The sequence below is a fragment of the Solanum pennellii genome, chromosome 9 (assembly GCF_001406875.1).
Source record: "Solanum pennellii chromosome 9, SPENNV200".
Classification (NCBI taxonomy): Eukaryota; Viridiplantae; Streptophyta; class Magnoliopsida; order Solanales; family Solanaceae; genus Solanum; species Solanum pennellii.
In genome coordinates, this window is record NC_028645.1 from 60269344 (window position 1) to 60289529 (window position 20186).

Genomic DNA, 20186 nt, shown 5'->3' on the forward strand with positions numbered 1-20186 from the left:
AAGGCCCAACCTCCACATTTCAAAAGTTACAATCACAAATTGAGCGAATCTTTTATATCACCTCAAAGTCAAGTAGTCCCGTAAAACACAAAACATACATAAATCTCAAACAACAAGAAAGTCACAATAAGCATCAAATGCATCAAGTTATAATAATCAATCTCTTGATGGAACCATTTTCCATCGGCATAGTATCATTAGCCGGAACCATTTTCCATTGGATTTGTATCAACTCACTAGCTAGAATCATCTCTCATCGGCTCTATGTCAAATCACTAGTAAAAATTATTTTCCATCGGCTTCATATCAAATCACTAGTCGGAACCATTTTCCATTAGCATTATATAAATTCACTAGCCGAAACCATTTTTTATTGTCTTTTTAAATCATCGCATGTCTCATCATTGTGTTCACAAACAGTAGCAATATCACACGACATGAAAGAGACAACAGATCATATTCAAGTTCACAATCATTCTTTCAACCATTTCATCAATCGGTCATAAAAGGTGCTAATAAGAAAATTCACATCATCATGTTCATCACATGCTTAAGCGAAGGCTTTTGCAAGTGCAAAGGTCAACAGGGTTCACAAAAGTGAAACAAACCTCGCTAACGCGAGCCATTCCTCACAAAAGTGAAATACACCAGAACTCAGACATCAAAAAATCAACCAACACTCTTAACATCGAAAAGACCCTAAGGATTTATTCTGAACCCCGTCCACACAAACCACATATGCAAATCGATCACACTCGATGTTCTAGACTCAATTGAAGTGTCAAAACACGAACTCGAGGTCTCCTTGATCCGGCATTTGGTGAAAACTACATGAAACTAACTCAACACCTAAAAATCCTAAAACAAGCTCAGGATCTCTCACAAAAAAATCAAGACCTCCCCTAGGCATAAAATCATCCCCTAATAAAATGAAACTCTCGGAAAATCGATCCGAGTATCCGAACCCTGAATGTTGATCAAACTCAACCCTAAGTCTAAATTTCCATAATTTCACAATTTAGAACCTCAAATTCTTAAAAAGACTCAGTATCTAAACCAACAACTCTTACATATCAAATTTCACCTTTCAGAATTGGTGTAATTGATAGATTTCCATTCTGACACTCGAAACTCCAAAAGACACCAAAAATCACTTTCTTAACAACTTAACCTATCAAACATCAAGGATTATCTAATTATCAACTTTTAACTCAAAGTTCAAAAATGAACTTTTTAACTCAAACATAGATGACTCAGGGTCAATCATGGGAGGGAAAAAGGGTAATTTATATAGGAAAACAAAAAATGACCAACTGAGTCATTTCCATATCAAACTAAATTCCATATAATGCAGCTTGTCCCTTTTAAACAAGTATAACACTAATAACTTGTCTTATTGATCAATCTAATAAAATGCCGGAGAACCCCTTAATTTCAACTATATTTGCAGTAACTGTATTTTAATATGAAAATTGAATGTTTGTTGCATATAGCAAGATTTTATGTCATTTAGGATAGGTAATTAACAAACATTTCATTTTCAATGTGGTTCATATACTTGGTTTTTAGTTCAATAACACCTTTTAATGGTACATACAAACTGATGACATGGTCAAATATGAACATAGAATATCATGTAGAGGAGTTTACATTAATCAAAGATACATTCAGACTTTGGCAGCTAATTATAACATTGAGTAACAAATTACTGAAAACATTTTACTGATTGAACAAAACAAGCAAATATATATATGTGAAAAAAAATGAGAATGTAGTACAATAAAAATCAAGAACGCAACATGATTAATGTATAGCAACACGTGTGAAGAAATAGAGGTGCTCCATCGGTCACATATTGATTGATTTCCGTTATACACACATTAAGAAATCATATATAAGAAGATAATTTTACTAATATACTCCTTAAAAAACATCTTGAGAATTTTACAAACTTCTGTAAATACTTTCAAAAAGAATAAATTGCAAGGATAATGTAGGAAAAATCCAATTACTATACTTTCTTAATTTCGTAAAGTGGACAATTAATAATATAATACAACTATTTTTAACAAGATGATCAACTAATATAGAATGAATAATACATCTTTTCATATGAAATGAATAAATCTCAAAAATGCAATTGACTTTTTTATAACAATATTAACAAGAAAAAAGAAAATGAAAAGATGAAAAAGTCATACACACAACTGTATATTTGATCAAACTATTTAGGACTTAATTAAGAGGTAAGTTGTGCCTTAGCTCCATATACAAAAGGCTAATTGACTACTTTTAATATCATTCATTTCAAATGTTTTAATAATTACTTTGTTTATTAATTGAGCTAGCTAGCTAGCACAAAGAAGCAAATCCACCACGTTTCATCATTTGTCTAAACTCCTTGTAATCAACCATTCCATCACCGTCCACGTCAACTTTTATGATCATTCTTTTACAATCTTCTAGGGTTTTTCCTTGTTTCAAACCCAACGATGACAAAACGGATCTCAATTCCTCCACCGTGATGACTCCATCACCATTTTGATCGAACACGTTGAAAGCTTCTCTCATATCTTCTTCTTCATCTTTCTCATCCATTATCGACTGATATAATGTCCCAAATTCCTCCATGTCTACAAATTCGTCTCTGTTTATATATATCTTATCAATCATTTGCACCAATTCCATTTCAGGAATGTAAATTCCCATATTTTGCAACGAATCGCTTAGCTCCTTCAGCGTAATTTTTCCATCTCCATTTCGATCGAACATAAGAAAAACTCTATGGATCTCTGTTGGATCCACCAAACCATACTAATTATACTATTAAAAAAAACTTATATTATATTGTTTCTTTTGAAAATTTTGTATAATGATTTTAAATTTTGATGCTATGACAAAATGTATTGTAAACTTGTGAAAAGAAAAAATGAATTAAGGGCCAAATAACTAGGAAAATGATTTAGGGAAGATACTAATTAATAATATAACAAGAAAGAAGAAAAAGGAAGAGATATTAAAGGATGATTTTGAGATACCCACAAATATCGTTGGATCACTCATTTAAACCTTGTTTGGATTTATGATTTTTATTATATGATAATACCTACCTAAACTAAGGATATATATTACAAATCTCTCTCTACATATCTATCTATCTATATATGGAAATGGGTCAGATTTGCCCTTATACTCTTAGAAAAGGGTTATATTTGTCCTTTGTCATACTTTTTGATATATTTGTCACTCCCATTCAATTTTAGGTACATATTTACTCTTGAAGAGTTAAGTCTCATACTCTCACTTTTAGTATCATATATGCCGCTTATATAGCATGCCTAAATGTCCTATGTAGGTCCAGACCCTAGAAGCCATCTCACAGTATTTGGGTCTTTTCCTATGCATTTAATATCTATACTATGTCTTTTTGACCCTATTTATAAGACCCTTAACTACCTTTCAACCCCTATATCTACCCAGACCCTCTCATTCCTTCAAATTCCCAAATATATCCAAATTCATCCCCTTCAAATCCTCTAAAGTTTTAAGGGAGAATTCAACTTTCAAGTTTCATTTTTCCTCCATTTCTTTTGGGATTATATCATCAAGGTATGTGGGAATTCACAAATGGATTTCATTCATCCACTAGGTCCCAAAATATCTCAATTCTCCAAGTTCAATTTCATCAAAATTGATTAGCTTTTCATCGAATTATGCATGGGTCTTGATTGTTATGATACAATTGTTTGATTTAAGTCTTTTTATAAATAATTTGAATATAAATATTTATCTAATGTAAAGTATCAGTGGTCTGTTTTATCAGCTTTGCCTAACACAGAAAAAAATAGGTCATGTCATATATCACTAACTTTTTAAATGTTTGTAGATTGGTGCATTGTCTGAATTTATTTTTCAGTTTATAAAGCTGGACAAAGATATATTGCTTGTGTTGAGCAAAAATATGCAATTATGGGAGATTTCAACTTGATGAGATACCTTATGCACATGCAGTTGGTATTTTAAAAGAGAAATAATGGTACAAATATGCCCTCCTACTGCTCTTATTACTAAAAACCAAATGCATTAGTAAACACATATGAAGCTCCAATGCTTCCAACGCCAGACAAGAAAGATTGATCGATTTGAAAAAAAAATTTAGATGAAACTGTGTTGTAACCTATCTACGAAAAGATTCTTGGACGATCAAGGAGCTGAAGGAAAAAAAACTCAAATAAAAAGATAACAACAAACACTATTATGGACGTTGTGGACAAGAAGGTCATAAACGACGAACATGTCCCAAAAAGATGTGAGACAATTTTTTAAGAATACATTCATGTTCATGTTGAATAATTTTTCATTTATAGATTTTCCACTACTATAATAATTTACACTACATTGATGTGAGCTTATTAATTTATGATACAACAAATTGGAGTGTTACTATTCAATATAAAAAGGGCATCTTATATAAATCCCACTACTTTAGATCCTAATTACTAGAATTTCTAATAACTTGTAATATTACATTTTATACCATATTCTGGCCTTGAGATACATGTATCATTAATGGTAAGATATATTATCCAATAGGTTTTAGAGCTAAAATACACAATTTATTAATTTGAATTAAAGGGGGTGCAACTTACTTCTTTAATTAAAGGATTAATTGTTGATTAGATAACAATGCAACAGATTTACAATGAGTATTCCTAAAATAACAAAATCATAAACCCAAGTAATTGTGCTATTGTACTCTTCATCTTCTTCACCTATTCCTTCTTTTCTATCTGAAAGTTTACGGAGTTTTCCTTCCAAATGATCAATGACAGTACTGTTGAGACATTTCCTTAGAATTTTCTTCCGGAATCATATGTCAACTTCTTAAAGGGGGGATAATGCTTCTCGCCTTTAATGTTATATGTATCTCAAGCATGTATCTCCCCACGTAATTTGTAAAAGTTTATACGATTGAACTTTATATAAATATGAACTCTATCTCATATACATATATCTATATGCATCTCAGCTTTAAAATTATTGGGTCATGTATTTCACTATTAATGATACATGTATCTCGCATCCTAATTGGTAAGAGTTTATTCAATCGAACTTCAGCGAAATACAAACTTCAGAGAAATATGTATCTAGCATTAATTTGATGTATCAAATATCATTTTATACATTATATCCAAAAATATGTATCTTGAGTACATCGTAAGAAGATACATATATCTAAAACTATATATCTCGCCATCCTTCTTCTTCTAGTCAAATTTCTTGCTCATCTTCCGTTGTTGGTAATACAAAACTATTATGTATCGATTAGCGATATTGAATCCAAAGAGATGATTGACAATGGTTTTTGCATCATATATATCCTTATAGATGGTGAAAGCGATTCCACGTGTATCCTTAGTTCTTTCCAATACGAATATGACTCATAGCACCGGACTTGCCAAAGATATTCTATATCTCCTCGCTCATGATATTAAACAAAAGGCTTCAAACTTATAGTACCATGTTAACTACTGGTGCTAGCCTAGTATTTCCCTTTTGGAGACTTAATTTCGCCATCGTTTCTCTCAAATAAGAGAGAAAAAGTTTAGCCTCTTTTACATAATAGTTACACTGAAAGATGAGTAAGAATAAGTTTTGATATTAAAAGGATGAAGGAAGGGAGAAAAATGGTGGAGGACGTGAGGGATTAAAGATATTGTTGGAGTGGGGATTGACAGAGGAAAACAGTTGATGACAAAGAAAAATTATTAATTGCAATTGGACCACTAATATTGGTGTCTAAATGTAAAGATAATTAATTAATCCTAGTTTTAGTGTATTTGTGTATCTGATTATATCTTGTAAAATATATAATATAAAATATTTAAAATATTATTATATGTAATTGTTTAAAAGTGCAAATAAATTTAATATATGTGGTTGGGATTCATGTCTAGTTAGGTAGTTTTCCATATAAAAAATTGTTTAGCTTTGTGCCAGTTGTATTTGATAAAAAAATTGTTCGAACTATTAAAACATAATTTTTTGTGTATCTGGTAAATTATATCTTCTATCAGATACAGTATTAAAGTATATCATTTTGTTTTTGAAAATAATGTATCTGATACACATTTTTTTAAAAATTAAATAGTAAGAACAAGGCCCATATTATTAACAAAAAAATCAGTATACATGGTCAGGCCCAACAATGGCCTGATCCAAATATGGAGATAGATGCAGCAGAGACAAAATGGAAATTAAGCGGATGATGATAATTGAACGGAGACACATACAATCAAGAAAAATGGGAAGGGCTACAATGTCTAGCTATGGATGGAGCTTCAATCGATTTCACTTTGAGGAAGAGGAAGGAGATGTTCCTCTATTGATCAAACTATTACAAAATACTAAGGTAACAACTATTGAAAATCTTTACTATCAACTGATACAATTATTCAAATAACCCCAAATGAGTAAATATATGAATTGCATCATAGATCAAACAAAACCCTTCACTTTTAATCTTTCTAACTTTGCAACTTTCAACCTTGATTTAGATATAGAGGAATGATAGAAGATTGGACATTCAATGTTGTGAAAGAACGAGTCTGCCTCCCACCAACTAAGTAATATCATACTAGATACCTTTGACTTGTATTTCTTCTCTTATTTAGAAAATGATGGGCTAAACTCTACCATCTGAGCTTTAGGTTTACGAAAAAGAAACCACTAATTAAGTAATAACTCACAGATAAATGTTTTGCAAATGAAAAATGTCATTTGGCGCATCTGAACCAATTCCATTATGACGAGGTAACCAACTAAACCTCATTCTAAAACATTCAATATTCATACCTATATTCAATGGGTTGAATCCCAAAAAGATTAATTCAGCCATTAAAATCATAAGTACTTCGACTAAAAATTAACTCAGCCATTGTTTAAAGAGAAAGACATTGTGGCTGAAACAAGACAATCTTAATTTTTGGGATATAAAGTCTGTATAATTCTCATTATAGGAGTACTACATTTATCAAGAACAATTATTTTCTTTCATACACTTGGAACTTCCTGAAATGAGTTGAATTAAAAGTCCCTGCAAAACTAAAAACTAGGTTAGCCAAGAAATAAGCAAGAGTATTTCCCACCCTTCAAGAATGTTATACTCTTACTCTAATGATACTTCTGATCCTTATTACGGAATTAACCTCCATTGAAAAACTCCATGGAATCTCTAAAACACTATTAATAATGTTCAATTTTCACCATTGCGAAGGAATCAGTTTCCACAATAATGATGGTAAGCTGCTTTCCTCAGTAGTATTGGAGACCTTCTCTTATAGCCCTATCTTAACCCACCAGACTAATTAAATCTTCAATATGAAAACCTTCAGTTCCCACTAAAATCCCTTCATACTTTCTCAAACAAAAAGGCAACAGATTTGGAACCTGGGTTTTATCTTGAAGCGCCATCAGTATAAAATTTCAACCAACCCATAGGAGGAGCAATCCAACTAACTACTCTTCCGTAATAAAAAGGTTTGATATTTTCTTGTGCAACTTCCATTAATGTCCAAACATTAGGAAAGTTTAAATAATTGAATTATAAACTAATGAACTTGTGAATGGTAACATTAGTACCTCATATAACCTTATTTTTAGAATATAAACCCCCATAAAGCACAATATCTCTCCTCTTCCAAATCGACAAATAAATAATCTTAGGATTTGCTTGATAAATCATTCTCAATCTGACACTGCCTTCAACATCTCACCATTTCTTCATAGTTTGCTTGACTTTTATCCAAGTACCTAGTATACCAGCAGTCCTCGCATAGTGAATCCAAATAAAGGATGTCTCTTCACCTGTTAAAAATAAAAGTTCAATTGTTTCTGTAACAGCTTGGAACTTAGACTTAGTTAATTTAGCAGAAAACCAGTATCAGCAGGTGAACCACGACAGGGTTCACGACCCGTGAAAGGAACCACGGACTGTTCACCTGTCCGTGGACCCACACTAGTCCAGAGGTGGTGGACCACGTGACCCTTCACGAGTCGTGGACCACCTCACAGATTGTGATGATAAGTCGTCGTCGACATGTAGAGACCACATGGATCTGACGTCAGATAATGGGACCATTCACCGGCCATGGTCTAGATGACGAATTGTTGTGGTTCCCGTAGAAGCCCTTCCCATAAAATGGCCTTAGAAATTGTCTAAGTGTCGACCCACGTCCGGTCTCACAGACCGTAGGTCAAACCAAGACACGTGGATCGAAGCCCAAAACCAATCCTTTGAAGCTATTCCACAGTTGATAGGAAAGATCGTTAGTTAGTCCATGGACCGTTAGTCAGCTCGTGGTTGGCTTCACAGTATTTTAAGTCGTAGTCTTTTGGTCTTTACTTTATGCGTTGGACCCCTAAACTAAGTCATTTAACCCCTAAACTACATCGTTTTGGTAAGTTTTAGCCTAGTAAATTAGCTAGAATCTAAACTAATCAATTATTCACCAAAAATCCATCAAACATAGATAATAATAGAGGAGAAAGTCTAGCAGCCCTGGTTCAAGAACGCAACGACTTTTCATCACTTACAGCCTCGAAATCAAAAGATTTCTCTATGAATTTCATCACCATGCATGTGGAATTTCACTAGTGGGTTCCTTTCACCGATTAGGTCCCTAGAATTAAGTCAAATTTGTGATTCCCTTAATATTATCAAGACCGATGGTTTCTAGAATTCAGTAGATCATTATAAATCAAATACATTAATATTCCTCATCAGATTAACATGATTTTATTATTGTTTTGCGTAGATTCCTTCATGAATTCAAAACCCTAGCTATGTAGTTCTTCTAGTTGATGAATTACACATGCTAGATCAGATATTACAATATACATGCCTGATATTTATATGTTTTATTATTAGTAGATTAATGTCGCATTTTTAGTTAACATGTCAGTATTTTGAGCTATCGAATATTACAAAATTACAATCATAAATCTTTAATTATATAAATTAATTAGGAGTTGCTAAATATTGAGTGGGATAGGGTTAATCACCCTCAAGTCCCAAAAACATGTGCCCCGTAGATTGTAACTCCCCTTTGTGGGCATCATTTTAGTGATCATGCCAGTCATGCCTATATATCTCCGGCAGGGTATATTGGGTCCTCTCGACAGAGCGTATACATCAGACTCCACATTTAGTTCATGTGGTTTTTTGTTGATTATTAATAGCTCCCTTATAGTCAAATTCTATTGCATTGACCATATTATCAGTTATAGTTGAGTATTCAGTTTTAGCATGTTATAAACTTGGTTATTGCATTAAGTCATTTCATATTCAGTATTCTCAGTTTATCATCATGCTTATCTCTTATCAATGCTCATATATATGCTTTGGTTCAATTATCTTTATTGTTCAGCTTTACTCTATCATGTCAGTCCCCTTCATGTACTGAAGCATACTCTGCGCTACATCTTCTTGTGATGTAGGTTCAGGTTCTTATCTTCCATATCACACATCGATCGGTTGCCGATCATTAGTTCAGCAACATTAATGGTGAGTCCTCATTCTTCGAAAATGATTGACATGATTATGTTTCCTTACTTTTTAGTCTTTAGTTTTTATTATTTTCTATATCTAGCTGGGGGCATGTCCCAGCTTTTCTAGTCAATACATGCTTTATTTCAAACATAGTTAAAATCAAGTTTGAGTTTGACTTTCAGCTGTTATTAAACTCACATTATTAATATGTTCATATTTAGTATGGGTATTCCCCCTCATTTCATATTATTTTATGATTAGCTTCCGCAAAACATCTATTGATTCAGTTTTCTTTAAGTATTTTTTTGATATACTAGCAAGGTTAGCTTGGGGTCAGTCGTGATCCTAGGTCTCGTGTCTACATTTTTTGGGTAGCTTCGAGTGTGAAAAACTTGGTATTAGAGCATTAGGTTTAAGAGTCCTAGGATGTCTTAAAAGCTGAACTGAGTAGAGTTTGTTTCCTAGGTGTGAAGTGCATCACATATTATGAGAAAGAGGCTGCAACGTGTTTTAGGAAAACTTCATTTTATTGTTACTCTTATCGTGTGTAAGGTATGATCTAATTCCTCATTTCTAACTCGACTTATGTGCTTTCAGATCAGGCTTCCTCATAGATCTTACGTAAGGAATATGAATGCCCGCAACACTTATACAACTCTTCTAGTCCCATATCAAAAAGTTTTAAAATGTTGAGTTTTGGAATGTTATCAAACTTTTGGCTCAGAGTGTGACCAACTAGAACAACCAGCAGGCTCAAGTTCCTACAAATGTTAGTGGTGGATCAGTAGCAACCAGGATTCCTGATTTTGTTAGGATGAATATGTTGAGTTCTTAGTATCACAGATCGGTGAGAATCCTCAAAACTTAATTGATGAGGTCAAGAAGATCTTTGGAATGATAAAACTAACTGGTAATGATAGGGTAAAGTTTTCACCCTATCTTATGTAGGATGTAGTTCACATATGGTATACTAAATGGAAAGAGAGCAAGGGTACATATGTATCTTTGTCAATTGGGAATGCTTCAGTGAGACTTTTCTAGACATGAATTGCCCAAGAGAGTTGTTGGAGGAAAAAATACAGGAGTCTATGAACATGAGGCAAGGTAGTAGGACATGTAAATATTATAGACTCAAGTTCACCTAACTCTCTAGGTATGTTCCTCATATGGTTTCTGATTCCATGGCTCAAAAGAACAATTTTCTATACGGGGTATCCGACATAGTGAAAACATAATGTAGAAATGCTATGTTGCTAAAAAATATGAACATTTCTAGGCTCTAACTCTTGCTCAGCAGGTTGAGGTAGATAATATTGGGGAACATCCTAAGGATAAAAAAAGGGGCTATAATAGGCAACTATGAGTATTCTCAACATAAATCGGGTGGTGGAAATAGCTCACAATTTTAGCAGAAGTCATCAGCTCCAACACCTTTATTGGCTAGTGTTCCATCTTCCAAGTTTTTGAAATGATCATAAAGGTAAGCATCAGGATCTAAGTCTCAAGGAAGTATTTCAGGCACCAGAAACTACCTAACTTGCCCAAAGTGTGGCAAATCATCTGGGGAGTGTCTTACAGGAAAGGAAGGATGCTTTGGGTGTGGTCAGTCTGGTCACACGTTGAGAGATTATCCTTCAAATAAATAGGTTCAATGAGTCAATAATGGCAGGGCTCAGTCTACAACTTTAGCAGCACCAGCAGGTCGCAGGGTAACTTATCTGGTACAGGTGACGGACAGTGTCGAAACATGTTCTATGTTCTCCAGGCTTTCCAGGATCAGGAAGATTCTCGTGATGTAGTCATTGAAATATTATGAGTCTTTGAATAGATATTTATGTTTTTTCTAGGGGCTATTATTTCCTTTGTAACTACTTATATAGAATTCAACTTCGATGCTAGTCCAAAAACTCTCTCAGTACCCTTCTTAGTCTCTACTTCAGTCAACTCCAATCAGTAACCCAGTTATAGCTACAAGAGCACCGTCTCCTAGAAATTCACCTTAGTAAATCTTGTAGAGTTAGAAATTGTAGATTTTGATATCTTTGTAGGCGTGGGTTGGTCACATTCTTGTTATGCCTCAGTCGACTGTAGAACTAGGATCATTCATTTTTTGTTTCGAGGCAAACAAAACCTAGAATGAAAGGTAGTAACTTAGAGCCTATGGGTTGGTTCATTTCTTCCCTTAAGGCCATAAAAATGATTTCTAAGGGTTATCTCTATCATCTAGTTAAAGTCTAGGATTCAATCTCCGAACCCCAACTCTTGAGTCAGTTTCACTAGTTAATGAGTTCCTAGAAATGTTTCCAGAATATCTTCCGGAAGTTCCTCCCAAAAGGGAAAATGACTTTCGAATTGATCTCCTTCCAAATGCCCAGCATATTTCTATTCCTCGTTGTATAATGTCTTCAGTTGAGCATAAGGAATTGAAATAGCAGTTGAAAGACCTTCTAGATAAGGGTTTTATCAAACCTAGTATTTCCCCATGCGCTGTACTAGTGTTACTTGCAAAGCAGAAAGCTAGTTAACTCAGAATGTGCATTGACTATAGGTAGTTAAAAAAGGTCACAATCAATAATAAGTATCATATCCCCAAGAATTATGACTTGTTCGACCAACTTTAGGGTGCTAGTAATTTTTCCAAGATAGGCCTCAAATCGGGCTATCATCAGCTCAGAGTCAGAGATATTGACATCCCGAGAAAAGCCTTTAGAACTTGGTATGGTTATTATGAATTTGTAGTTATGTCATTTGGACTACCAATCCTCCTGCACCTTTCATGGATTTGATGAGCAACGTGTTCAAGCAGTATTTCGACTTGTTTGTTATTACTTTTATTGACGATAACCTCATTTACTCTAGGAATGAGAAAGAACGTGTGAATTATTTGAGGGTTGTCCTTCAAACTCTCAAAGATCATAAGTTATTTGCTAAATTTAGAAAATGCAAGTTTTATTTGCAATTTATTACTTTCCTTGGCCATATTGTGTCTAGCAAATTAAATGGATCTGAGTAGATTCTAAAAAAAATAGAAGGAGTGAAACAATGGACTATACCTACCTCTGCTTTAGATATCAGATGTTTCTTGGGTTTAGCTAGTTATCACAAAAGGTTCGTGGAAGGATTATCATCCATTTTCCATTGACTAAGTTAACAAGGTTAAGTTTCAGTGCTCATATGATTGTGAGAAAAGATTCACAAAACTAAAAACTAGGTTGACTACAGCTGTACGTTTGACTTTGTCAGAAGGTTTAGATGGTTATGTGATATATTGTGATGCATCAAGAGTCGGTCTAGGGTGTGTGTTAATGTTGCGAGGTAAGGTTATAACTTATACTCTAGACAGCTTAAGATGCATGAGAAGAACTACTCAACTCATGAGCTCGAGCTTGTAGCACCAGTGGTTTTACTTAAGATTTGGACACATTACTTGTATGGTGTTCACATTGATGTGTTCACAAACCATAAGAGTATTCAGTATGTGTTCGCTGAAAACGATTTGAATCTTTGCCAAAGAAGAATTCTTGAGTTCCTCAAGGATTATGATATGAATGTACGTTACCATCCTGGTAAGGCCAATGTAGTAAAAAATGTTCTTAGTAGACTATATATGGGTAATGTAGCACATGTAGATGAAGAAAGAAAGGAATTAGCAAAAGATGTTCACAGGCTTTCTCTCTTGAGGGTTTGCCTTATGAGCATATCAGATGGTGGTGTAACAGTTTAGAATAGGTCAGAATCTTCATTGGTAGAGGAGGTTAAAGAAAAGCAAGATAGTGATCCGATATTGCTTCAACTAAAGGGTGCAGTCCATCAGCAAAGAGTTAAGGTTTTCTGCCGAGAAGAAAATGGTGTGCTTCACTATCAAGGCCGATTATGTGTTCCTAAGGTGGGTGAGTTGAGATAGAATATTAGTGTAGAAGTCCATAACTCAAGATATTCTATTCATCTAGGTGCCACGAAGATGTACCATGATCAGTGGGAAGTCTTTTGGTGGAATAGTATGAAAAAAGATATAGTGTATTTTGTGGTAAGTGCCCTAATTGCCAGCAAGTGAAGGTAGAACATTAGAAACCAGTAGGTATGACTCAAGAAATTAACATTCTTGCTTGGAAGTGGTAAGTGATCAACATGGATATCATTATATGTTTTCCTCGTACTCGCAAATAGCATGACTCCATTTGGGTGATAGTTGACAGAGTTACTAAGTCAGCGCACTTTTTGGCTATTAAGACTACCAATTCAGTGGAGGACTACACCAAGCTTTACATTAATGAGATAGTTAGGTTTCATGGGGTTCCTTTGTATATCATTCAAATATAAAGGTCTTGGTACTCAAGTTAATCTTAGCACATCATTTCACCATAGACGGATAGTCAGGCAGAGCGTTCCATTGAGATCTTAGAGGACTTGTTCATAGCTTGCGTGATTGATTTCAAGGGCAATTGGGGATGATAACCTTCCACTTATAGAGTTCACCTACAATAATAGTTACCATTTTAGCATCATATGGCTCTATATGAGTCATTGTATGGGCGTAGATGTAGATATCCAGTTGGTTGGTATGAATAGGTGAAGCATCCATGATAGGGCCAGATTCATCTAATGATGCTATGGGGAAAGTGCAGCTCATTAGAGATAGACTTAAGACAGCCCAGAGTCGCCAGAAGTCCTATACAGATCTAAGGAGAAGGGACTTAATGTTCCAAGTTGATTATTGGTTTTTTCTGAAAGTGTCACCTATGAAGGGGGTGATGAGATTTGATGAGAAATGGATGCTCAATTTAGATATGTAGGCCCTTACAAGATCGTGAAAAAAGTTGGTAAAGTGGCTAATGAGTTAGAGTTGTCGGGAGAACTAGTAATAGTGCATCAGGTTTTTCACATTTCGTTCTTGAAGAAGTGTGTGGGTGATATAGCATGATTGAACCTCTTAAAAGTTAGGTTGTGAAGAATAGTCTCACCTATTAAGATTTTTGATCGTCGGGTGCGAAGGTTAAGAAACAAAGAACTCACATTAGTGAAGGTTTTGTGGAGGAGTAAGTCCGTAGAAGGAGTTATATGGGAAGCAAAAGCAGTCATAAAGGGCAAGTATCCTCATCTCTTTCATTCTGATTCCATTCCAGCTTAACGTAATAGTTCCTCTTCGGGCTTGCAGTCATTCATGCGTAACTTCAGTCTTAGTATATAATGTTCTTTCAATTTTTACTTGCATTTTCAGCGAATTACATGTTATTTGAACTAGTTCAGTAAGAAATTAGTGTCAGGGTTTGCAGCCCTTTCCCTCCCTATCCAGCTAGTTTAAACTTCATTCGAGGATGAATCTACCCAAAGAGGAGATATTGTAACAATTTGAAACTTAAACATAGAAAATTCAGTAGAAAACCAGCAGCAGTATGTGAACCACGACAGGGTTTACAGACCATGATAGGGACCATAGTCTGCTGACCTGTACGTGGACTCACACTGTCTAGAGGTGGTGGACCACGAGACCTTCACGTGCCGTGGACCATATTAAAGATCGTGTTATCAACTCGTGGTTTGAAAATTAGAGATCACATGGCCAAGACGTCACAACACAAGACCCTTCATGGGCCATGCTAGCACCCGTAGAATCCCTCCCCAGAAAACGGCCGCCGAAGTGTTGAACCAGGGCCAAACTCATGGACTCTAGGTCAGACCACAACCCGTAGTCCTGGACCGTGGATCGAAGCCCCATAACTAAGCCTCTTAAGCCAATCCACGGTTGATAGGATGGATCGTGGGCCAGTCCACAGATCGTTAGTCAGCCCATGGTCGAGTTCAAGAGATTTTAAGTCAAGGCTGTTTGGTCTTTTTACTTGTGCGATGGACCCCTAAACTACACTGTTTAACCCTTATACTATATGGTTTTGGTCAGTTTTAGCCTAGTAAACTAATTAGAACCTAACCTAATCAATTATTCTTTAAAAATTCATCAAACTTAGAGCAAAATAGAAAAGAAAGTTGAGCAGTCCTAGTTCAAGAACGGAGCTCCTTTTGATCAATTCCATCCCCAAAATTAAAATATCTCTCCGCGAATTTCATTTCCATGTATGTGGGATTCACTAGTGGGTTCCTTTCACCCATTATATCCCTGTAGTTCAGTTAGATTCTTGATTCTCTTACTATTATCTAGATCTAGGGTTTCTAGAATTTCAGCAGATCATTATAAATCGGTCACTTTAATGTTCCTAATTAGATTATCATGATTTTTGTATTGTTTTGCATAGATTCCTTCATAAATTTTATAAACCTATCTATGTAGTTCTTTTATGTCATTAATTACACATGCTACATTAGATATTTCATATATACACGCCTCAGATTTAAATATACATTAATGTTGCATTTTCAATTATCATGACAGTATTTTCAGTTATGTAGTATTATAGAATTTCAATCATCAATTGTTAATAGCATAATCAATTAGAAATATATAAATACCGAGTGGACTAGGTTAAGCCACCCTCAGGTCCCAGAACTACGTGCCCCATAGGTTGTAAGTCCCCTATGTAGGCATATTTTTAGTGATCACACTAGTGATGCCTATATACCTTTGGCAGGGTATTTTGGGTCCACTCGATTTAGCGTATACATCGGACTCCTCATTTAGCTCATGTGTATTTAGGTCAATTAGAATTATCTCCCTTACAATTATATTCTATTGTGTTGACTATGTTATCAATCATAGTTCAGTCTTCAGTTTCACCATGTTATAAACTTGGTCGTTGCAGTATTCTCAGTTTAGTATCATGCTTATCTCTTATCATTGCTTGGACATATGCTTTGGTTAAATTATGTTTATTGTTCAACTTTACTCTATCATGAATGCTCAATACATTTCAAGTACTGATGCATACTTTCTTCTATATCTTATCATGATGTAGGTTCAGGTTCTGAGCTTCCAAATCACGCATAGATCGGTTCTCATCTTCTAGTGAGTCCTCATTCTTGAAGGAAGATTAATATGATTATCTTTCTTTGCTTTTTACTATTTAGTTTTCAGTATTTTCTAGATCTAGTTTGGGCATGTCCCATTATTTCTAGTTAGTAGAGGCTTTATTTCTAATATGGTTAGAATCACTTTTAGTGTTTGAGTTTGACTTTTCAGTTGTTATACTCTCAGTATTATTAAATTAAGATTTAGTATGGTATTCCCCCTCATTTTAGATTATTTTATGATTAGCTTCTGCATAATATTTATTGATTCAATGTATCTTTAAGTATGCTTATTATATGTGAAACACTCCGTATCCAAAAAAAAGTACAAAAAATGCAAATTTTCAGAAGTTGTAGGTTCCAACAACGGAGCCAACTATTGACCATCACTCGACTTACGATCCGTCAGTCAACTCCGTAGATGGGCCAGCTGACTCTCAATTTCAATTAAAAAATGACGGTTGACTAGTACGGACCGTCAGTCGACTTATGGTCCATCAGTAGACTCCGTCGATTGATCAACTTACTTCCAGTTCTTAGTCGCAAACGACGGTCGACCAGTGTGGATCGTTAGTCGACATACGGTCCGTCAGTCAACTCCGTCGATTCCCCAGGTGACTTTCAACTCTTAGTCACAAACGTTGGTCGACCATTATGCTCCGTCACTCGACTTATGGTTTGTCAGTCGACTTCGTCGATTTGCCAACTGACTTTTAACTCTCAGTCACAAAATACGGTCAACCAGTACGGTGCGTCAGTCGACTTATGGTCTTTCAGTTGACTCTGTCAATTCTCCAGCTTACTTTCAACTCTCAGTCAGAAACGATGGTCGACTAGTACAGACCGTAAGTCGACTTACGATCCATCACTCGACTCCGTCAGTGACTCCGACAGCTTTTAAGTCAGGGGTCATTTGGTCTTTCCCACTTCGTTGAAACTACGTCATTTTAACTCTAAATCGTCATATTTTAGTTAGTTTAAGCCTAGAAACATAACTAAAACTACCTAAGTCAAATCATTAAATCAAAGTTTAGAAAATGACAAGCATGAAAGAAGAAAAAGGTCAAGAACCCTAGTTCAAGAACGCAACAAGGTTCCCAAAGGAGATTTCTTGAGTTCCTTAAGGCTTCTGATATGAGTGTGCATTATCATCCTGGTAAGACGAATGTAGTAGCAGATGCTCTTAGCAGATTATCTATGGGTAGTGATGAGGAAGAAAGGAAGGAGATAGTGAAGAATGTTCACAGGCTTGCTCGCTTAGGAGTTCGCTTTATGAGCATATCAGACATGGTGTAACAGTTCAGAATGGGGCAATCTTCTTTGGTAGTGGAGGCTAAGGAAAAACAAGACATTGATTCAATCTTGCTTGAACTTAAGGGTGCGGTCCACAATCAGAGAGTGGAGGTTTTCTCCCAAGGGGGAGATGGTGTACTTCACTACCAGGGTAGATTATGTGTTCATGATATGGGTGAGTTGAGAAAGCATATCCTTGCAGAAAACCATAACTCCAGATATTCTATTCACCGAGGTGCCACTAAGATGTAATGCGATCTGTGGGAAGTCTATTGGTGGAATGGCATGAAAAGGGATATAGAAGACTTTGTGAGTAAGTGCCCCGATCTCCAGCAAGTCAAGGTAGAACATCAAAAACCAGGAGGTATGACACAAGAGATCGATATTCCTACTTGGAAGTGGGATGTGATCAATATGGATTTTATCGCAAGGTTACCTCGTACTCGCAGACAACATGACTCCATTTGGGTAATAGTTGACAGGATGACTATGTTTTCTCGCTTATGGCGGTCAAGACTACATATTCGGCAGAGGACTATGCCAAGCTTTACATTAATGAAATTGTGAGGTTACATGGGGTTCCTTTGTCTATTATCTCAGATAGAGGTCCTTAGTTTACCTCCCATTTCTGAAAGTCATTTCAAAAGGGTCTTGGTACTCAGGTTAACCTTAGCACGACATTTCATCCGTAGACCAATGGATAGGCAGAGCGTACTATTCAAACCCTAGAGGATATGTTGAGAGCTTGTATGATCAATTTCAAGGTAGTTGGAATGATCACCTTCCTCCTATTAAGTTTGCCTACAACAATAACTACCATTCTTGCACTCAAGTGGCTCCTTATGAGTCTTTGTATGGCGTAGATGTAGATCTCCTGTTGGTTGGTTTGAAGTAGGTGAAGCAGCTTTGGTAGAGTCATATTCAGTCCTTTATGCTATGGAGAAAGTGCAACTCATTAGAGCACTACAACAAAAGCGGGATTTAGTGGCAATTGTTTAGCGACAATCAATAAATCGTCGTTATTGATTCTTTAAGCTGGAAAATTAGTGGCATATGCACAATAGCCGGTAAAAAGTATATTTTTAATGACTATTAAAATAATTAGCCACTAAAAGATACTTCTTTAGTGACTATTAAAATAATTAGCCAATAAAAGGTACTAATAAACGCAACTTTTTTTATTTTTAGTGTTCCCTCCAATTTTATTCCCTCCCGTTCGAGGAAAGGCTCAAAATAGTCCCTCATCTTTGGGTTAAAACTCAAAGTAATTTTTGAATTTTCACACGGAACACTAATAGTTCCTCATGTTTTCAATATTAGTGCACTTTTGGTCCTCTCCTAAAATTTTGCCTATTTTTTAATATTAATTTTGTCCAAAATTTTATATAAGGAATGTCCAATCGTCTTTTAATGTATTTAATAGAAATAATAACTTTATCAGCGAGAAATGATAAGATTTGTTCACTAGAAATATTACTGCAACAAACTTAAGAATATTTTAACGTATGACTTTGGAGGAAAAGAAAAAATTGTACATCACATACAGAACTTGTCGACTTTACCTGCAATAGAATTTCTACTAAACAAAACAAAGTGTTTTTCTTCTCACATATTTTGATATGGAGTTGTTATTACTACCAATTACTAAATATATAAATTGACGATTGAACATCCCATATATAGGTTATGGATAAAATCAATGCAAAAAAATGGGTAAAATTTTGGAAAAGGACCAAAAGTGTACCAATATTGCTAACAAGAAAGACTATTAATGCTCTATGTGAAAACTGAAGAATCGAGTCTTAGCTCGAAGAGGACTATTTTGATCTTTCCTCCCTCCCATTTCTAATAAGAACAATTAAAAAGAAAAACCTATTCCCTCTGCTGAACGCCTCTGTTGTACGCCTCTGCTCCAAGAAACACGATTGAGGTAAGCCTTTGAATTCTCCATCTTAACAATTCAATTTCAGATTCACGGTCTTACTCAAACGACCCTTCATCACAAAGAGACCGCTGTGATTTTGTTCTAGTAGGTTATATTTTTCGATCAAGTCTGTTGGCATATTGAACAAGAATTTATTCTTCATACCGTTTGATTTTCGAAGATTTCCTATTTTTTCTTTCTTATTTTATGTTTTCTTGAAGGTCTTACAAGATTCATCTTGCCCGTCAATTTCTTTGGACAAAATTGTGCATCAAGGTACTCAATACAGTAAAGTTTTTTTTCTGTATTTTGTAACTGTGTTTTGTTATTTATATGTTCTATTAATTTGAGGGCAACTGATAGAATTGATTACTCTATTGTAAGTTTGATGTTATTATATTCAACTATTCGTTATTGTTAATGTTTTTGATTGTATCGGATTAATATATATATTTTTACTTG

At 35.0% G+C, this 20186-nt stretch overlaps 1 protein-coding gene and 1 long non-coding RNA gene across 2 annotated transcripts; one reads left to right on the top strand and one right to left on the bottom strand.

Annotated features, from left to right (window-relative positions):
• Positions 1-2122: 2122 nt before the first annotated feature.
• On the bottom strand, positions 2123-5577 carry LOC107030245 (calmodulin-like protein 3). The gene is made up of 2 exons (XM_027911967.1): positions 5521-5577; positions 2123-2814 (listed from the first exon to the last, which is right to left on the bottom strand). The coding sequence occupies exons 1-2, from the start codon at positions 5575-5577 to the stop codon at positions 2353-2355; spliced, it is 519 nt and encodes a 172-aa protein (XP_027767768.1). The 3' UTR covers positions 2123-2352.
• A 660-nt stretch (positions 5578-6237) lies between these two features.
• Positions 6238-20186, top strand: LOC114078643. Its single transcript, XR_003580317.1, has 4 exons — positions 6238-6412; positions 9499-9565; positions 16456-16505; positions 19946-20186. It is a non-coding gene; the product is annotated as an uncharacterized LOC114078643 (long non-coding RNA).